Source organism: Mirounga leonina, unplaced genomic scaffold, assembly GCF_011800145.1.
Source record: "Mirounga leonina isolate KUSES-001 unplaced genomic scaffold, KU_Mleo_1.0 Mir_129, whole genome shotgun sequence".
Classification (NCBI taxonomy): domain Eukaryota; kingdom Metazoa; phylum Chordata; class Mammalia; order Carnivora; family Phocidae; genus Mirounga; species Mirounga leonina.
In genome coordinates, this window is record NW_023270323.1 from 80,926,765 (window position 1) to 80,947,396 (window position 20,632).

Genomic DNA, 20,632 nt, shown 5'->3' on the forward strand with positions numbered 1-20,632 from the left:
TGCCTCCCCCCTCGTCGTCCTCCCTCCCCGAGCAGACACAGAGCCCCTGGGTCAACACACTGGAGCAGTGACCTCTGCCATCTTGGGCCCGGGCTCCAGGGCAGCCTCTGGGACCTGTGAGAAGCCCAGCACCAAGCCCCAGCGGTCTGCAGGGAGCCGGTCTCGGATCTCTGGTCTTCATCCTGGGCCTGGGGATGCCCTGACATCCGCCCCCGTGCCCTGGCTGACATGCCAGCTCTCTGAGGGCCCCCCATCCCGTGCAAGCCCTGCCCTAGGCACAGATAGTGGCAGGTGCTCTCCCGGCCCGGGGCGCACCCAGGGCTGCCCCCGCACAGCCAGGGGGGACTCGGCAGCTTGAGGAGGCAGGTCAACGCCCTGGGCAGAGGCAGGGCATCTGGAAGTCACCTGGGGCTCGGGGGAGGGGGCAAGCGTCCATGCAGCTGATGCAGCTGGGCAGCAGCAGAGGTGGGGTCACGTGCCTCCTCATCCCTCCTCGCCATCTTCCTCGCCTGCAAGCCCAGTGCAGCTGGGTCTTTCTCCAGCCCTGGAACACAGATGTGCTGTTGTTCCCAGCCACCGTTCCCACGAGCCCAGACCAACCCGCGGGGGCATCGTGCTCCATCCCATGGGGACAGCACAGCAGTGATGCACCCACTAGCCCACTGCCAGGCTCCACGCGGCACCTGCCCGGCCGCCAGCCAGACGAGCCCACCACGCTGGCGTCTCCCAACACCAAAGACGAGGCCACCAGGCCGCTGACCTCTGCAGGCCAGCGTCCATCCCCAAGTCCTCAGAACAGGGTGAAAGCAGATTCTTCAACACTATCAGGGCCCTTCCTGACCCCTGCTGGCCCCTCTGTGGGGCGCACAGCCCCCCTGCCCCGTGCAAGCCAGGGTCCCAGGGCGGCACAGGGTGTGGATGATGTCACCACAGGCACGGCACCCTGTGGGAATCGACCCCTCCCCACACTCGCTGTGGGGGCCAAGGGCCTGCACTGAGCACTCTCCCCGCTGAGGGCCTGCAGGCTGAGCGCACTCACACCTTGAGAACTGTGACCTGCCAGGAAGGAAGGAAACAGGCTGAGCGGCATGTCCCAGACAGAGGACGAGACGTCAAGCAGGTCAAGCGTGCTGCACGCTCCCCAAGGGCCTAGGGGCCCGGAGCTTGGGAAGAGGAGGGGAGAGTGGAGACCCCCTGCACAGAACGCGGTAACGACTCGCCAGGCGGAGGTGCACGTGAGTGGCGGGCACCCCGGGCAGCAGGCGGGGGATGAAGCCAGGGGCAGCTTTCACAGCTCAGGTGGGGAGAACAGACGCATGGCACACATGTGTCAGCATCCTCGTTACTGGACCCCAGAAGCGCAGAAAATATAACTGGAGTTTGGAAACAGCTGAAGACATAAGACACCCAATTTTCCTGGAATTTGGGAAAGACCAAAAGGGCCTGCTGAGTGCCAAGAAAGAGACGGAGAAAACACGGCTAGTACAGTTACGAGGATATTTAAGGACACTGAAAATGAAGAGAAAGATCCAAAAAGCTTCCAAAGAAAAAAGGCGGATGAAAGACCTTGAAAGACAAGCATCCTACCAATACCAGCATTTTTAACAGTGACGGTGAAGGTGAAGTCTCCGGAGGTCGTCCTGAGAAGATTGAAGGAAAAGACGTTCACACTCAGAACTTTCTATCTAGCTCACTAGCATCTCGCGGTGCCCGTGATGGACGGCCTCGCACACACGAGACCCCTTCTGGAGCCGCCGGAAGGCCTGCTTTGAAAACACTCCCCAAGGGTGCCTGGGTGGCTCAGTTGGTTGAGCGACTGCCTTCGGCTCAGGTCATGATCCTGGAGTCCCGGGATCGAGTCCCGCATCGGGCTCCCTGCTCAGCGGGGAGTCTGCTTCTCCCTCTGACCCTCCCCCCTCTCATGCTCTCTATCTCATTCTCTCTCTCGCAAATAAATAAAATCTTAAAAAAAAAAAAAAAAGAAAACACTCCCCGACAAAGTAATCGATCTGTCAGGAAGGAAAGCGAGTTTGGGGCAAGGCATGCGAGTGTAAGTGCGAAGTGATGGCCGTGCCTCCCGGCGCACACCCAACACCAGAGCGAGCACGCGCGCGGGGCTGAGGAGGGCTGCGGGGGCAGGGTGGTGCAGACATCCTTACGCTGTGACTGGAACCGTGCACAGGAAACATGGGGATGAAGCTTTCAAAAACGCAGGATAACCCTCAGAAAAATCAATGATCTTACAATTGTATTAATATTTAATGAATGTTTTAAAAACAAACAGAAGAAGCATTAACCTACCAAACAAAAGGTGGGAAAAAGGAAAAAACAAGTGGGTGGGCAGTAAAGTGCCCGGGACATTGAACAACTAGAAACAATTCATTAAATGGATTAAAATCAGCTAAAAGGCAGATTAGTCCTAAAACTTTTAGCAACTTGTGGTCCACACAAGACCCACTTAAAGCAAACAGTCAACAGAACAATGAAGCTGAAGACGGCCACGTGGACTCACCCTGCAAGTGGGACAGAGAAAGCGGGGACGGCAGTGTCGCCAGGACGACCAGGGTTCAAGCTCAGAACGGACATACGAGGAGAGACGCGGCGCACGTGGTAAGCAGCTCAAGGGCTTGCCGTGGCCGGCTCTGCAAACCCTCATAGAACAGATCAAAGAGGTCAAATCCACAGCCGCAAGGGACAGTATCCGCAAAGCCTTCCAGAACACACGCACACCTGACGGGACCACCAGGCAGGAGGACCGAGGGACCTCAGCGTCCCCAGACCACGGTCCCTGGGTCACGGAGCGGTCAGAAGGAGCCGAGCAAAGGGCAATGGAGACCCGGATGTCGAAAGTGACACACACACCCTTCCTGAGCACGCAGACTCGCGGGGTCGAGGGTCCTGCTGAACACAGCTCCACCCAGCACTCTCCAACACCGAAGCATGAATACTGGATTTAGAGAGAAAATCGGGAAGGACACGGCAGCACCGAGGACTAAACACCAGGGAAGGCTTCCCGGCCATTCGGGACTCGAGGAAGAGTCTCGCTGGGCCGGTGCCGCTGGGAGGGGCCGCATCTGCTTCGGGCGTGGGCTCTCTGCAGCAGGGGCAGCCTGACTCGACCTGGAGACGGCCAGCCCAGTGCTTCGTGGGCATCAGCGGATGGGCCGCTTTCGGCGCATGGTTTTCCCAGCACGTGGCTGCACACAGCTGGTTTCGCGTGGGCTCCAGAAGCCCACGGGCCCTTCGCAGGAAACACCTGCCGGCGCCTACTCCAGACGCCCGGCAAGCCTGCCCGCTGCCCTTTCTCAGGTTCCCGCGGCTGGGAGTGGAAGTCGGAGCCGCTCGGGCGTGACGGGTCCCCCAGTGTGGGGACGACAGACCAGGCTCCATCGTCACCATGACACCCTAGCCCCAGCTCTCAAAACCCCCCAACACCCCTACCCTGGATGCTGACAAGAGCCTGTCGCGGTCAGTCAGCCCCACGAGTGTGCGCGCGCATCACACGCACGCGGCCTGGTGCGGGGGGCGGCGGGGGGGAGGCTGATAAGTGGGCCTTGTGGCATTTAGATGGATACAATCACAGCCTAAGGATCAATATGAGAATTCCTAGGAGTTACAAGAATGAAATATATTTTTCATTGATTTGTTGTTTTAAACCATTAAAAAGATGGGTAAGCGTGTTAAAGCAGAGTAAATACTCAGGGCGCTAAAAAAACACTACCATTTTCACATTGTTGTAGAAAATCAATCTCGCTGACATACACTTTCAAAGTAAAACCCCAAAAAGCAGACGGCATGCCTCAGGCCCGGGAGCGAGCGTTCTCCAGCAGAGCTGGAGGCCAGCTGTGCCCAGCCATCAGAGGGGCGTGGGCCTCCCCCGAACAGGAGCCTGGCTCAAATTTACTCCCACATTTGCTTTTCGAAAGAATCCTACAAATGCCCAAATCCCCTTTTTTGTTTAAATTGACCAAGTGGCACCCATTTGCCTGGAGCACTAAGGCAGACAGGGTGGGAGCGATGAAATCGATAGCGGGAAATGGAGAGGCTGCGGCTTCCGCGTGGAGTTAGGCCGCCGAGCTTGACATTATTGATTTTACCTAGTTCAGCTGGCCTTGTAATTAAAATGTAAATTTGAGAAAGAGATTATGTCCTGACAGAAATGGTAGGATTAAGGGGAAGATAAAAGCCCCTCGGTGAAAATTCAGAGAAAGAAATGAGAAAGAAAAGCACCAGCTTCCGCAGCTGTGTGGATTTAGATGAATCTACTGCAGGTTCACCTGCATTTAACTGAAAAAACAGCGGCGGAATATAAACTACGTTATGAACTGACTCGCCGGTCACATTTCCAGGGCCCTGGGGCCACCGGGGCTCACAGTGGGATTTAGGCTGGTGGCTGTCTCGGGCACGCAGTCGACCCCCGGGACCCTCCGCAGCCCACCTGTCTGCAAACACAGATCCACGTCGGCCACCAGCATGACCTTCCAGGGCACAGACAGGATGCTGAGAGCCTTCCAGAAAAACGGGGTGAGCCGGTGGCAGCGAGACCACCAGGGTCTCTGCCTCCCTCCCTGGGCTCCCGAGGCGCCCTCCGGGGGCCAGGCCAGGGGCACCAGGGACTCGGGCCCTGCCGGCCTCAGGAGCACAGGGGCACAGAGGAGGACGCATCCCGCCTGCCGGACCAACACCGCAGAGCTCAGCGGAGGCGGCATGCGCACTGCCAGGCTTGCAGATGTCGGCATCAGGAGTGTCTCCGTGGGGAAGCCGCTCTGCTCCGGCGGGGCTGGGCCCCAGCTGGCAACACCTGGAGGCAGGGTCACCCACTGTGGCGCCACGGCCGGGCTGAGTCCACGCGCGCGTCCTGTGAGCACGGCGGGCCCACACAGCCTGTCGCCCAGTCCCCTCTGCCACTCCTGCCTAGCACCTTGCCAGTGGGAGTGGTGGCAGCCCCACCGTCCCTGCTGAGGGCCACGGCCTGCGTGGCAGAGTGGACGAGGCGCAGACGAAGCACTAGCGGACCGCAGCTGTGCTCACCGCGGTCATCAGAACTGGCGACCAAGCCCGGCCCCAGGCCAGAGACAAGCTCTCCCTCCTGCGGAAAGGGCTCAATGCCCTCCAAGCAGCACGTGCTGAGGGCCAGGGCAAGTGTCCGCAGCTGGAAAGCCTCGGAGAGAGGACTAGCTAGGGTCAGCGTGGGGCTCCCAGGCCCCAGAGGCAGGGCCCAGCGCCTCAAAGCCGGACCTCTGCTGGGCGCGCTGCCGGCCGCAGGAGGCTCTCAGTCACGGGCTGCCCGTCACCAGACTCCTCTGCTGCAGAAACTTGGAGAAGTGACAACACTGAGCGGGCTGTTCCCTGGCAGTCCTGCCCCACTGCCCACTGTCCCAGCCTGGGGCACGGGCAGCCGCGGGAGTGTCCGGGCTTCTGCTGGGCTCCGGCCTGGGCACGGGAGGGCGGTCACTGCTCCCGACAGATGCCTTAGGCAGCCCCCAGGTACTTCGTGGGTGCAGGTGGGGCCTCTGGCCACAGGGAGCCCCTGCTCTGGGGCGGACAGCAGCATGAACCGGGGATGGCAGGCCATTTCAGGTGCAGAAGAACACAGAAGAACAAAGGGCAGGAGGGTTGCCTATCGGTCAGAGGAAGACCCAAAAGCTAAGAAGTGAAGGCCCGCATGGCTGGAGCAGGGGGCGAGGCAGGCACACAGGCCCTGGCCGGCTGGGAGCAGGGGTGGGTCGCCGCTGCTCCCACATCCAGGCTGGTGCCCGGGGAGAGGAACCGGGGCTGCGCAAACGGCAGCCGTCAGGTCTGGAAGTGCCACTTCGGCACGATGCCCCTACTGGGCCACAGCGCCACACCTGAGCTCAGTCATCTACACTCTGGTTAACAAACTCACATTTCGCCTTACAGACTCAGAGAGAAATCGATTGGTCTGTTTTTCCACAAAAGCCACGGGTCTTGTTTTTATTTGCCGCCTGTGTGTGTGCTGGGTAGATCCTGCGGGCCCACACCCCTTCTTGCTAGATGGCCACCGTGCTGGGGTGCAGACACGGGAAAGAAGGAAACCCCAGACAGCAAAGACCAGTCAGAGCTGGGGCTGCACTTCCCAGGAACGGCCCTCCTCCGCCACGAGCCACGGAGGTGTCCTGGGCCAGCAGCGGAGTCCATGACTCCACAGATGGCAAGTGGGGATGCCCCAGCCATGGGGCCCGGGGACTAAGGAGCCCAGCGAACGGTCACCAGTCTCCTGCCACCTCAGGAGTCACCCACAGCACTGTCCCCGGGGCACGCTCTCTGCTCTGGGGTGCCCGCCCCACTCCTAGACTCGCTCCCCAGTGCTGAGACTTGTGTGTCCCCAGCAGGGCTGCCCCTCGTGTGGCGCCAGCCTGGCTGTGCCCACTGATTGGGTGCTGGGGCCTGTGCACCAGGGACAGCGGGAGCCCACTGGGGGGAGGCCTTGGGGAGGAGCCCGACCCGAGAGTACCTGGGGAACAGAAGGAGAGTTGCAAGATTTTCAGTGACAGATCTGCAGTGTCAGCAGGCAGGGCGCCCACCATGGCTGGCTCCCCTGCTCAGTGGGCCCCAGACCCCAGATGTGAGGTCATGCCCTGAGGGACAGCATCTTTAGCAGGACCCCACCCAGCCCCTCCCAGCCCCCCGCACTCACCATACTCCGGCCGCAGGTGGTCGGGGATGCAGGCCTCATACCCCTCCTTCTCTGGGACCTCGACAAAGTCCCCATCATCCTCGTCCTCATCCTCATCCCTGTCCCCTGGGGCTGCCACCTGTGGAAACACCCCCAGACCTACGTATGAGCACAGCACAGAGGCCCGGAGGTTCCCGGTCCTGCCGCAGCACTGGAGACGGAAGATCATCTCTGGGCCTGGTCCTGCTCCTGAGCTCACGCCAGATCCGCAGCTCCACGTCCAAACCACATACAAACCTGCCCCACCACCTGGTGCCCTTTGAAATGCATGGGAGAGGCGCAGGAGTAGGTGTGTTTCCAGAGCCTCAGGAGACCAACTTCACCCAGTGAGAGGCAGGGCCGCCCCTCCCTCCAGGCCAAAGCACCGCCCACCCTTCTCGGGGGCAGCTCTGGGGATGCTGGTGTGACTACGGCACTTCTGGAACATTCTGTCCTTAAGAATGACTTGTTAAAAAGCCACTGAAAAAACAGTTTCCTTTGGATGAGACCCCTTTCCCCACCCAGGTCAGTGTAGTGAGGGCCCCAGAGCCACCAGAGGGGCTGGGGGGCCACCTCTACCATAGCCTGCCCAGAGGGCCTGAAGAACTGCATGGGGCCGGCTTCCTTTCTACGAGACCCGGACCCTCTGCCCCCACCCGCTGGCTGGGCAGCACCCGGCCTCTCCACGGAGGTCCACCATGGAACAGGAGTCGGGCTTCTGCAGCTGGCCCCACATTCTCAGGGACCCCCAACAGCCCTAGGACTGGACTTGAGGAGAGCAGCCCCCACGGGATGGGTCCTTCCCAAGAGGGTCACAGCAGGGAGGAACCAGGAGCGCCCGCCCCACTGCCAACCGGCCCTGGAGTACTGGGGAGCCAGCTCAGCCAGACCAGGGCGCAGACCTTTACCACAGTCTCAATCCCACTGAAGGGAACAGCCAGGACGGAGGCCCCTGTCAGATAAATGCCAACTACTGGGGCAAACTCTGGAGAACCTTGTGACACATGCCTTCACTTCCGAAATCTTTCTCCACAGCACACCTCAGGGCCACCGTCGAGGCGGAGGATGGAGAGCCTGGGTGACAATGGGGGCAGGAGGCCCCCCAGGCTCAGCTGAGTTACAGATGCCGGCAGCCCCCCGCAGCTGCCCGTCGCTGCAGAGCTGGGCCTGGTGGCGGCCACCGTGAGCCGGGGCATCAGCAACCACATCTGGCGTTACCTGCGGCCCAGGGATGCCCGCGGGGGAGCCACCGCTGGCCCCCAAGAGGCACAATCAGATGCAAATGCACTTTGTTTGGGTACACCCCACTGCGGTGCATCTGGGAAGCGCGGGAGACATTAATCATCGAAAACTGTAATTTTTTGTTATCAGTCTAACACTGATCAAAAGGGAAGCCTGTCTCCACCACTGACCTGTGAAACGTCCCAATTATACTCTTTGGAAATGACAGGGGCACTTAACTCCCGAGCTGGGCAAATGACGGCGATCAATCACGTTTGAATAACAATGAGCCACGGACCTGAAAATTATTTTTGTATAGAATCTACCCAGGAATTTATGAAAGGTGGAAAGCAGCCCAAGGTTTTAGGGCATTACGGTTCTCGGCTAGTGCGTATCAAACACTAAACAGAATTTATGTGTTTTAATTTTCTAAAAGGTAGATGTGGACTGGGTGCTACAATGCAGAACAGAGAGCACCGGATTTTAAATATGGGGGTCATTTTCATAAAATATTACGCTTACCGCTCCCACCCCTCAATTTCACCAGGGACTTACTAAATTTTCATTTCCTAAAAAATATTTCGCTGCTTAGCTAACTATTAGGAATTATACCCTCTTTCTCCCCAACTCAAACTGTTTATTCCTGTGATGAAATACGGAGCCCTGGGCTGCTCTTCGTTCTTAAATTAACACCGCTCGAGGCGGGCCAGGCCGCACCCACCTCCAGGAGGACCCATTGGGGCAAGAACTGCCCCCTCAGGGTCCCCGCGGCCGGGGCACTGGCCTCTGCAGCAATCTACTTGTGTGCGTGAGCCGTGAGCCCTCTAGCCGCGGGTGGCCCCCTGGAACCGCAGCGACACCGGGCCAGAGACGGACTTTGCTGCTAACACCGAATCCGCGCTCCAAAGCCTCCAAGTTCAACATGGAGTTCCCAGGGCGGTGTCGGCTCTCTGAACCCCCAGCACCTGGGGGAGGGCAGTGACACCCACTGTCCAGAGGACAAAGCCCCATGACCAAGCACAGTCACACTGCTGTGACACCCATGTGACCTGCTCCAGGGCCTCACGCCAAACGCCGGCTCAGAGAACAGGAACACCGCCACCAGCCAGGCCAGGAGGCCCTCTCTAAAAGCCCAGCAAAACGGCACGGCGGCAGGAAGGAGCCCGGCCGGAGCCAGTCCCGGAGTGGGGCAGGGAGGTGGCCACCTGCCCTCAAGGTCAAAGCTCACAGGCTGGCAGGGGGCCGGGCGCGGGTGCGTGGATGCCTGAGGATCCTGGGAAGGAAGGAAGCTCACGCCCCTGAGGCGGCAACCGGTTGAAGGTGGGTGGTCCTCAAAATGGGGTCAACTCATGAACTGTTCTCATTCTGCAGCCCCCCACCCCGCCCCCGCCACGTCTGGGGCGTGCACCCACCTCCTCCAACAGGTGGAGTCCCTGGGCAGGCAGCCCGGGAGGCCCGGGCAGGCGCTCAGAGCCCTGTGGCCCGCCGGACGCCTCCCACAGCGGTGGCCCTTCGGGAGCCGCCCACAGCCGCTGCCGCTGGGAGGCAGAGGGGGGCCGCGGGCCTTCCGCCGGTTTCATACACATGGAGTCGCACCCACAGTTAAAAGGATTTAGAAAAATGAGCCTCTGGGATCATAATTAAACAAGCAATAAAACGGCTAAAATATACAACACAATCAGCGTACAGCAGTGGGGGTATCGGGGTTACTGATTATTTGAGGAAGAAAAGGAAGAGTGACCTGGCTCTGGGAGCGGGTCGGCCCGCCAAACGCACGCCCAGATGCAGCTGGGACCGTTAAATAAATTTTGTACGATCTAATTAACTCGGTGCGCAATCTCAATTACTTTTCACCCAAGAAATCACTTTTGTTCAGTTTTATGTGTGTCTGTTTCCCTTTTTAAAAAAAAAAATGATGTAAGGCCTCGTCAGACAAGTGAGCTCCGAACTGCATTTGTCTTTCAGCGGCTTGATGGCCATGCATTTAAAACCCCATTCTATCTTATAAACTAAAAATTAAACGTGCTCAGCTGTGATGGTCGTCATTGCATCTGCTATTTATATGCTAATGCCCTCCCTGGAAGGCCGTGCAAATTGCCCAGCTACGCCAATACCTCATGTGCATCTCCAGCTGCTGGGGACGCGCCTTCAGAGGGCAGAGGACGGTGGGGCGCGCGGGGCTGACCAGGGCAAGCACGAGGGAACAGGGACCCCCCGCCGACACCACCCGGGGCACGCCAAGCCCGCTCGGACACAGACAAGGCCGCAGAGCACGTGGTCCCCTGCTCAGCGGGAACGGAGCTGGTGCAGACGGGCGTCACCGTGCTCTGGAGTGACTGCGGCCCCCTTTCCTGTCTGATCCAGATCCGCGCAGGATGAGGTGCTCGACAGGCCTCGCCTTGGAAACTGCCTGAGGCGGTGCAGGCAACCAGGCTGTGGGTCAACGGGACACCTGGACCATTTCCAGGCCGAGGCTGGGGCCAAGAGCCCTGCTGCGTCTGGGTGCGTCCGTCCCCGACACAGGTGGTGACCCCGGAACCACGGCGGGTAACTCGAGTCTGCCACGGCGCAGACGGGCACCCTCTCCTCCGCGGTGGCCACCCTGGGGAGCCCATGTGAGCGGCTGAGCCGTGGGACAGCACATCCCACAGAGCACACAGTGCTTCCCCAGTTCTCACCACCCGAGGAAGCGGCATCCACACAAGAACAGGAAAACCCGCTGTGCACGCTCTCCTCCCTCAGCCCAACCTTCACAGGCAAAATGCAGGCAGCCGGCGCCCTCCGAGGCCAAGGCCCACACAACCTCCCCCCAGGCTCGGTCTCACCACCTGTGTACTGGGGTAGTGACGTGACCCACCTCACAGGGCCGCTTGTGGAACCAAAGGGATGACGGTGAAGGTATTCAGGAGCAAGGGGTGCGCAGCAGTGCAGGGGGAGGGCTGCGCTCCGGGGCCCCAGGGCGCAGGGGCGAGGGCCGGCCCTGAGCAGTGGGGCGCCTGCGTGTGCTGCCAGCCCTGGTGAGAAGGGCGGAAGGCGTGCGGACCCCTCCCCCGGCTCCCAGCCCTGCAGCCTCGTGGCCTTCAGCGTGATGGAGGGAGCCGCGTCTCCGGGAAGGTTGTTTACTGGCCCTGCCGCGCACAAGGTCCCGGCTGCTGGCTGATTTAGTTCCCCTGCCTCCCTGGGCTGCCTGGCTCGTTCAACATTTCATTCCGCGGCTTCCTGCTCTGTCCTTTTCACCTACAGGAAGCCGGCACTCACGTGGCTCCCACGGCACAGGAGGCTTGTGGACACGACGGCAGCAGGAGCGTCCAGGGCCCCTGCCTGAGGCGGGAGGTGCCTCCCCGGCAGAAGGCCCGTCCCGTCAGCTGGGGAGGCTGCACGGAAGGAAAGCCTCCCAGAGCCACGCAGGGCGATGTCTGCTTTGGGAACGCGTGAGGATGTGCCCGCGGTCCAGACCCCGTGGCCGCGTCAGACTGGCCTTCGGCGAGGACGGAAACACCCATGTGAGTATTCTACCCGCTTATACAACCCAGCCATTAAAAAAAAATCCTGCTGATGGTTTATATAAACTGATGCCTGAAGTTATTGTTTTCAGACATAGTAGTTGGTAGGAAATTAGTATTTTGTTAATTACACAATACACAATAATTGGTGATCGTGGCCACATAATTAAACCACAGGCGATTTAAAAGTTTATACAGAATTTTTATCAGTTTCACGAATGTAGCAGGCACAGATTATTACACCTCTCCCACAGCAGAGGGCTGGAAACTAAATCTACCAAATGATGCTCCACATCGATCTATTTGGGATTTATCCCCAGCTGCTTCCAAACAGAACAGAGACACACTCTATAAAACAAACAGTTAAACATATTTTAACGGACTTAAATATTTCTCAAAGATGGAACCTCTATGTCAAAAGAAAAACAATACGTAGAAACCAGCAGCAACACAAAACCAGAAACGGGACACCTTCCAACACCCCCACCCCGAAGGGCTTGTTCCCAGCTGGGCTCCCGACTTCTCCTCAGCATCCAAGCTGCCAGACAGGAGCCCCGTGTTTGTGCTCATCTCTGACACATTTGTCAGAGGTTCTAAAATCCTCAAACCCCACGTTCCCGAATCAGCGTCCCCGGCTCGGCCAGCTGTGCACGCGGTTACCACGCCGAACCCGCCAGGTTGGGAAACGCTAAGGCAAATGATTTAAAGCCCCGTCCGTTTTATTTCAAAATGAGTGGGGAGCAACTCGTTGGTAATTCCTAATTACTGCAGTGGCTCCCGCGGCCGCCCACCCTGCGCAGGGTCGAGCAGATGTGCAGATACGCGGCGCCCACCTGAATGGGGCGCTGCCACTCAGCCACTCGAGCCCCAATCGCTTCATGTCCAGGTGCCGCCGCCCGCCAGCGCGGATGAGCACAATCTCCCAGGACTTCGGAGCAGTGCCTTTTTTAAATCAGTTGGTGGAGAAGTGTCTGGAAACCGTCCGTTCGGCTGACAGAGACAGTGATGCGCCCTTCCCACTGAAGCCACGCCACCTTCCCACAGGCAGCTGCAGCCTACAGGGCCTCAGTGACCCGCGAGTCTGAGTCCCGGCCAGCCCTGCTGTCCCCATGCCGGAGGGGCAGGGCCCCTTCACCCACAGCCATCCTCCAGGCTGGACTCCCACCCTCGCCAGCGCTCCCCTGAGGCTCCTTGACCGGCCTGCCCCGAGCAGCATGGAGCTGCCCCCACCAGACACTCCCTCGGATGCCTGGGGACAGTGCCGAGGGCTCCCAAACAGTCCAGGCACAGGCCAGGCTCTGTGTGGGGCTGGGGCTGGAGCCGGCCCCGCAGAGCAGCTTGCATCTCCTGTACTGGGAGGCGCCAGTCTAGGCCGTTAGGAGACCTGCCCTTCCCCTGGGGGCCCTAGAGCCGTGAGGCGAGAAGGTCCTGCTGCCAGCTCTGGGCTCCGAGTCCTGCCCACCCCAGCAGTGCTGCGGACCCCAGGCCTGGAGGGACAAGGTCACGCTGCCCAACCAGCCCTCATGGCTTCCGGGGCTCTCCCCAAAGCCCCAGCTGCCCTGAGGGTGCCTCCCCCAGTTCCTTCAGACACAGTGTGAGCCCCTGCTAGGCAGGGGGGGGCCGGTCCTCAGGGCGCCATGAATCCCCACAACCCTCCCTGCTCTCAGGCCAGCCACTGCCCTGATGCCGAGACCCTGGTTCGTCCAACGTTCAGAGATAAATCCCTCCCAACGTGCCGGACGAGCCCACTGGATCACCTCCTTCCTGAGACCAAAGAACAACCTTCCTTCGGTATAAAAAAAAAAAAGCACCTTGGTCAAAATTCACGCAGCTATCTTCTTGGTGAGCTCACAACCCCCAAGCAAGGCTCTACGAAGAAACTCGCGCCCACAGAAACCCCGCTAGGACATCCGCCGGCAAACGCCAGGCAGCCTGCAGGCCCTGCTCCCAGCCCAGAACTTTCTTCAGACTCCACAGCTTTGCGGGAGAAAGACAAGACCGCCCTCTGCCGGTCCCCAGGGGCCCCACACCCTGCACCTGGAAGACCGCGGTGGGGCCATCCCTCAGAAACGCACACCAGGGCAGTGGCCCTGCGACAGGTGTCCGGTGGCTCTGGAAGGGTCAGGTCGCTGGGTGCCAAGACCCACGGTGCCAGCCACCGTCCGTCCTAGGTCTGAATGGCTCCGAACCTGCTCTCCTCCTTCCTCCCGCCCCGGAGCTCCTGCTGCAAACAGTCACATCCAACCAGAGCAGAGGTGCAGACACGCCGCTCATGGGCCAGGTGCGGGGTCCCAGCACCCTGGCAGAGCGGTGCACTCCGGAGCCCGCTTCCCTGCTTCCGAGAGGGCGGCAGCTGTGCTGACCCCGCTGCAGCTGAGCGCCCTGCCCTGCGGGCAGGCCCCGAGGACACCTGCAGAGGGACGCGGCTCTCACGTCCATCTCGGACGCTAAGGTCTAGGTCCTGGTACAGGCCACGGGAGGGGGCCCCCGAAGTCACCTAGTGTCCCAGGAGCTGATGGACCTCACCCATGCCCCGTCAGTAAGTGTGGGCCTGTCCCTGCTCCACAACCATGCCCGGGGACACCGCACGCAAGGGGACTAGCCTCCCCCTCCCAAATCTGTGCCTGTGAGGTACCACACGACCAGCAGATGCCTGGCCTTGACCAGCCTCCCAACTGGGGCACCAGGCTGCATGTTCACCCCACCTCGCCGGCCGGGAGCTCCTCCGTAGGGCCCTGCTTGGGACCATGGCGCCCACCTCCCCAGGCCAGGGACACGGCCCTCTGCGTAAGCCCGAGGACAAGTCCTGATTCTGTGTCTACCGCAGACACCCCAACACCGAGCGTCCTTGGCCACGATGCAGGTGGATGGGACGAGACGCTGAAGCCCGGAAGGCCCTGACCAGCTCACGGGAGGCTCTGCTGGGCACTCGGGAGGCTCAGGGTGAGACAGTGTGGAGGAGCCGGCCTGGGTCTCAGCTCAGCCCATGGCCTCCTCCTCCAGGGCCCTGAGATCTCCCTCCCAACTAGAACCTTCTGCCTCCTCCCACAGCTCTCCCGTGCCCTCCTGCCCTGGACCCTGTCCCCGCCCTCATCCATGGGGAGGCCTGCGCTGTGCTCTCTGGCCCCCCAGGCCAAAGCTTCCATTTCAGGAAAGGAGCTCCCGGCGGGGCAGAAACCAGAATACTTCCAAGCCCCAGTTATTCTTGCTGACTCAGAAAACAGCTCAAAGAGGAGGTGTCCTTGCTGTCACCCCTCCCCAGCCTGCTGGCAGCACTCACCTCCCTCCAGCGCCCCTCCTCAGGCTTGATGTCCAGCTCTTCCGATTGCCTCAGGGCCCTTTCCAGTTCCGTCTTCAGGTCGATGGCAGCTTCCAGGTGCCCACCGTGGATCCCTGCGCGGGTGAATAGCTGCCAACAAGGGGGTGCATCATTCAGTCCGGCTGGGGCCCCTCCCCACCCCCCCGCACACCCCGTGGCCCCGACTCTGCCCCGGCACCCCGGCACGTGGGGACCTCACCTGGACCCAGAAGCACATAGCTCTCCCCAGCCCCCCAGCGTCCCCCCCTGCACACCCCGTGGCCCCGAATCTGCCCCGGCACATGGGGACCTCCCTGGACCCAGGGGCACACAGCCCTCCCCAGACCCCAGTGTCCCCCCCTGCGCACCCCGTGGCCCTGAATCTGCCCTGGCACATGGGGACCTCCCTGGACCCAGGGGCACACAGCCCTCCTCACCCCTCCAGTGTCCCCCCCCCCGCCGCACACCCCGTGGCCCCGACTCTGCCCCGGCACACGGAAACCTCACCTGGACCCAGGAGCACACAGCTGGCAGGAAGGTGTTTTGGATAAGCTTGAGCGCGTCCCGGGCGGAGTGGATGACAGCGTGATTGTCCTCGTCCTCACGCACCCTCAGGCTGTCTGTAACAAAGCACACAGGGTCACTGGAAGCACCAGGGCAGGTCACCCAGCACCACGGAGGGACCACCCTCCGCTGCCCATCCTTCCCCAGCCACGTTCTGCCCAGGACCCCATACCTCGTGCCTGACAAACAGATGCACTACTTTAAGATTCTGATTTTGGCGCGGACCGTTTCAGCCTGAGCCCAATGCCTCCCTCCACACCAGACCGAGAGACCCCACGCGGCATTCTCACGGACAAACCCCAGCCCATCCATCGAGCCCCGGGAGCCCTGGAGCCCCTTCCCATTACTGCCCACACCACTGCTCAGTCCCACAGCCCTGCCCCCGCATCCCACCACCCCAGCCTGTCTTCAGCCGGGCACCCCCACCTCCTGCACGTGGCCTGCTGCGCCCCCCGCCCAGCCAGACAGCTGTTAGTTCCCTGGGGCTGGTGGGACCCAAGATGCCTGGGGGTGGCAGATCTTCACACAGCTAGGCAGCCTGACTGCCCTTCCTCTGTGAACACCCCTAAAGGGCTCCCAACCACACCTGCATCATCTCAAACATGGTGAGAAGCTGCTATCCAACCACGTTGTCCTCCAAGCCAGAGTGGGGGGTGCCTGATCCCTGACAGTCACCCTCCGATCCCGATGGGCCTGTGACCAGGCACTGCAGCCTCCCCAATCCCTTGGAGAATTAGGCCTGCCCATCACAAGGCGGACCTTGGGGTGGAGCCGCAGACCCCAAGCCTCAAGTCACCCCTCACCCCAACCTTGGGGACCCTGCCCTGCTCACGGTCCCAAGAAGCCTGGGCTCTCGCCAGCATCCCCAGGGCCCATGGCTGAGGGAAGAGCGCCCTGGCCAGTCAGCAGGAGCCGGCGGTTACCTGAGGAGAGCTCCACGTCTAGCGTGTACTTGTGGGAGCCCAGTCCATGGCGCCGCACAAACCCTTCCTCGTCGCTGTCGCTGTCCTCCTCCTCGGCCCCTGTGGCCGTCTGCGGCGGCCCCTCCCCACTGCCAGCTCCCGGATGGCCGGCCCAGGCGGGCAGGGTCTTGCTACAGCAGGGCTGCTCCTCGCCCCCGGGACTGGCAGCGCCGGCCTGGCAAGGGGCGCTCTGCTCAGACACACTGAAGGCCACCGTGGGCAACGAGGCGCCCAGGCCTGCGGTGAGGTCCAGGGGCAGCAGCAGCCTGAAGCAGCTCTCCACCTCCGTGAGGCAGCACCGAATCTCCTCGGACATGTCTGCAGACAAAGGCACCGCCTGTCGGGGCCCGCCCGCGAACGGCACCACTCCCCCAGGGCCGGGCCCGAGATCACAAGGAGGGCCACGTCCCAGCAGCAGGGGGGCCCCAGCGGCCGGCGGGCTGTGTTACGCGGGACTGCAGGCCGCCCGAACCTGCGCCTCCTCCCTCCTCCCCGGACCGAGGCCGGCGCCCCGGGCGTGTGGAGGCTTGGTGATCACTGAGAAGCCACCAGCTCAGCAGCACAAGGCCACCCTCTGCGATGTCCCTGGAAACAGCCTCAGGTCTGGACTTCTGCTGCGAGGTTCACTGGTGCCCCGGGAGCACCAAGGGGGCTGTGCCACCACGAACAGAACTTCGGAGGACAGAGGCCATCAGGACACACGCCACTCCCCAGTCCTCCATTCGGAGCGCAGCTCGACCGTTCCGCTCCGGCCGGCTACTTCCTGACAGGGATCTCTCTGGGGCCGGCCAACACCCTCCTCAGGGGACAGAGGACTGCTCCCAGCCGCTTCTGGGGCCAGGCACCCCAGAAGTGCCTTCAGCTGGGGCCTGCCCCTCACGGAAAGGGCCAGCTGCTCAGAAGCGTCAGGTTTTGGGCACCGGCAAGAGCAAACAGGGGCCATGAGGTGAACAGGCACAACTCCCTGCTTCCCCCAGCCGAGACCTTCACCAAAGCACAGTGCCCACGCGGCTCCGCCAGGGGGCGCGGGAGAGCGGTGGCCACCCAGATGTTCCTGGGGACAGGGCTGGGGTCTGTCCCCCCCCCCCCCACTGCAGCAGCAGGGTGGGCAGGCTGCACAAGGCCCTGGGAGGCGCGGCAGGCAGGGCGCCCTCAGGCCTGAGAACTCACTCACCCTCCATCTCCCTGATGGCCTGCTCAGACCTCTCCCTGTAGATTCTATCCAAGCGCTTCCGCTTCTCCTCCTCCCGCTTTCTTTCTGCCAGAGTCCGCGCGCTCACGTCCTGAAAATCCACCTGGGAAATTGAAGTGGACGTGAGACCGGACTGCACAGAACACAAAGAAAATAGGTCAAACACAGGCCTAGGAGAAGACGTGCCAGCACCAGGACAGAGCCAGACCCTCTGGGTCCCTGGGGTCCAGTTCTTCCGAACACCAAGAAACACATCTGACAGCAACGATCGATCCCCCGCAGAGGCACGGCCAGCACATCTTCCAGAAAGCAGCATGCTGCTGCGAGGAGTATGGGGGGAGGCTGCTCGCCCCACCCAGGGGCCTGGAAACACCCCGGGAGGGGACCCCGGATGTGTAGTGCCAGGCAGCATGCTCAGGCTGTGGCGGGGACCGGCCAGCCACCTGGACAGGAGGGCAGGGGCAGCAGCAGCCAGTCCTGGTGGCTCTCATGCACCCAAGGCCACCAGAGCCCACAGCAGACCCAGGAGGGACTCAACTCCTGCACACAGAACAGGGCCGCGTCTGAGAAGCCGACCCCCTTTCCCTCATTTCGGCTTTCTGTGGAAGTCAGGACCCGAGGCCCAGCTCCCTCCACACATCCTCCTCCCAGAGCTGCTGCCCTGCTCCTGGGAGCCCCCCCCCACTGCCCCTGAACACTGGCTGGCCGCTGAGGCCAGACAAGTCTGTCCACCAACGCAGCACAGAATGCGGCCTGCCCACCTGTTTGCTGTGTCTTAAGAAGTGGTAGCCCAAGGCGAGCTTCTTGTAGGCCGCACCGTACTTCTCATTCCACCCTTGGATGGCCCGGGTGGCAGCCTGACGCAGCCTCTGGGCCACCTCCCTGGGAGGTGGCAGGGGCTGCTCGTGGTCAGTGCCCAGTGTGAGCTCCAGAAACTCCTGAAAGTTGGAAACAACCAGCATCCTGAACTGATGGGACCGGGCGAAGAGCTCATCTATGGCCTGGAATGCGGAGAGGCGGATCTCGGCGTGGTCCTGGCTCAGCTGGGCCGTGAGCAGGTGGTAGGCACGGCTGAGCTGCTCCTCTGAAGACCTAGGGACACCAGTTGTCCTCGCTGAGTGCCCAATACTCAGCAGGCCCTCTCCCCTTTGTCCAGAGAAGGCTGGACCAACAACTGCCCTCGGGTCCCCGCCTGTTTCTGTACGACCCACAAGCAAGAATGGTTTTTACATTTTTTAATGGCTGAAATGAACCAAAATAATACTTCATGACGTGTGAGAATCATGACAGCCAGCATCAGTGCCCATCAAGTTTTATTGGGACACAAGCCGGCCGCTCCTTCACATTGTTCTCACCACTGTCCACAGCTGAGCCGTCACCGCAAAAACTTTATGGCCCAGAAAGCCTCGAGGAGCCACCATCTGGCCCATCAGAGAACATCAGAGCAGATTCCATTCCAAGCGGAGAACCCAGCCCCCAGCCTCCCCTGCAGACACAGGACCGAAGCAAAAGCGAAAGGACCTGCCCTCCGAGGAGCCTGCACACACCCTGCCCCTCCTGTTGCCCTTCCCAGCTACCTTCCCTGCAAAAGAAGCTGCTACTGTTCTGGGGTGTTCTGGGTCTACATGTGAGCTGAAATTTTTGTCGAAAGCTAAAGACTTTGTTACTTAAAGTCACTTAAGTTTTCCTGTTTTGTAGATACGGGATAAGGACAATCTCGACTTACGCTCAACAGGTCCCGCTGACACGGCCTTTAGAAAGTGTTCATGCCACGCACACCCGCCCCCCCCAAGGACCACTGCCCCACAAGGTGACCACCTGCCAGAGCTGGGCCCTGCAGGGTCCTGGGGAAACATCCTGGACCTTTCCTTCCCTGCGCAGAGAGGCGACAGTGGGGACAGGCAGGCGAAGGGCTGAGACAGATGCAGGTGGTGGAAGGCATGACCCCAACGGTGTGGGGGACCTGCTGAGCCAGCCAACTGGTGTGAAATGCTGAACCTTAAGACATACTTGCAAATTTTCTTCAGTTCCTTCATTTTCTCAGGATTCAGCTGGGGTTCCCCCGAAGTTGTGAGCTCTTCTACCAACTTGGACAGTTTCTGATCCATATCTAGAGACATGCGCAGCAGAGATGCGATATGAGCACCTAGCCTTCACGATTTGTTACACCTTTCCTGAGCTGTGTCCTGGGCATTCAGGGGGCTGCAAGGCTGGCCCCTCCAGCCCTTGCCTCTGACGTGACCTGGATACGAAAACAGAACAATTCAGATGGTATTCTGGACACAGCATTTTTGGTGGTAAGTTAGGAAATTAGGAAAAGCGCAACAACAAAATAGTAACTCTGGAGCTCTACAACCCCACACGTGGGAGATACCTCAACAACACAAGAAGGAATACAACTGCCTAAATAAAACTCAAATGAGCTTTTCCCAAATGTGACTGTGGCACTTTCTCCTTCACAACACCGTTCATTCACAATCCACGAGGCAGCTTCTGCAGACTGCAAAGAGCGAGTGACTACTCTTGTAACTTGCACCCAAAGACCCAAAGGCGGATCAACCCAAAACTCCAGTGCGGAGCCGAGCACGCGGCAGATGTGCAGTAAGGAAAAGGAAGGCTGATGCCGAAGGCCCAGGAAGTCAGTCGTTCAGCATGAACTGAGCCTGAGGGCAGCATGGGTGCCAGGCTGGCTGCAGGGCTGTTTTATTTGGTAGAAGGAGGGGCCAGGCCCAGCAGGTGTACACGGCCTCTCCAGGAGGTGCTTTCCGAGCAGTAAAGTTTGTCACTGACACCAACTCAATACACACTTGGCAGGGGCAGGGAGCTGCTCACCTGAGCACCCTCCCAGCATCCCCCATTGACCGGGTGGACTTTGCCAGAGTTCCTAAGCCCAGGGCACCATGGCCACACCAGACAGAAGAGGGGTGTCCCAGGGAAGAGGGAGCGTCCAGGAGGGGGGAGGGGACGGAGTCCTAGGGAGGAGGAGGAGGGGGAGAAAGGGACAGTGTGATGGAAAGAAAGGGAAGAGGAGGGGGAGGAGAAGGAGGATGGATAGGTGTCCTGGTGGGGGGAGGAGGAGAAGAGATGGTGTGGGGAGGAGGAGGAGGAGGGACGGTGTCCCAGGGAGGAGGAGGGGGAGAAGGGGGAGGGACAGAGTCCTGGGGGGGAGGAGGAGGAGAAGAAAGAGCAGGAGGAGAGACAGTGTGTGGGGGGGGG

The 20,632-nt window shown here is 60.7% G+C and overlaps 1 protein-coding gene across 4 annotated transcripts in view; it reads right to left on the reverse strand.

The window, feature by feature from the left end:
• Positions 1–20,632, reverse strand: part of UVSSA (UV stimulated scaffold protein A) — a 32,049-nt gene that overhangs the window by 6,185 nt on the left and 5,232 nt on the right. Inside the window, exons 1-9 of one of the 4 annotated variants that reach the window (XM_035005480.1) lie at positions 20,249–20,359; positions 19,427–19,526; positions 18,178–18,508; positions 17,399–17,519; positions 16,186–16,542; positions 15,206–15,318; positions 14,681–14,809; positions 6,659–6,776; positions 406–544 (exon numbers count right to left, since the gene is read on the reverse strand). In XM_035005480.1, coding sequence (XP_034861371.1) covers positions 406–544; positions 6,659–6,776; positions 14,681–14,809; positions 15,206–15,318; positions 16,186–16,542; positions 17,399–17,519; positions 18,178–18,508; positions 19,427–19,526; positions 20,249–20,267 — 1,427 coding nt within the window. In that variant the 5' untranslated portion in view covers positions 20,268–20,359. Of the gene's footprint in view, positions 1–405; positions 545–6,658; positions 6,777–14,680; positions 14,810–15,205; positions 15,319–16,185; positions 16,543–17,398; positions 17,520–18,177; positions 18,509–19,426; positions 19,659–20,248; positions 20,360–20,632 lie in introns of those variants that run through there. The other 3 variants (XM_035005482.1, XM_035005481.1, XM_035005483.1) reach the window with 3 other exon arrangements.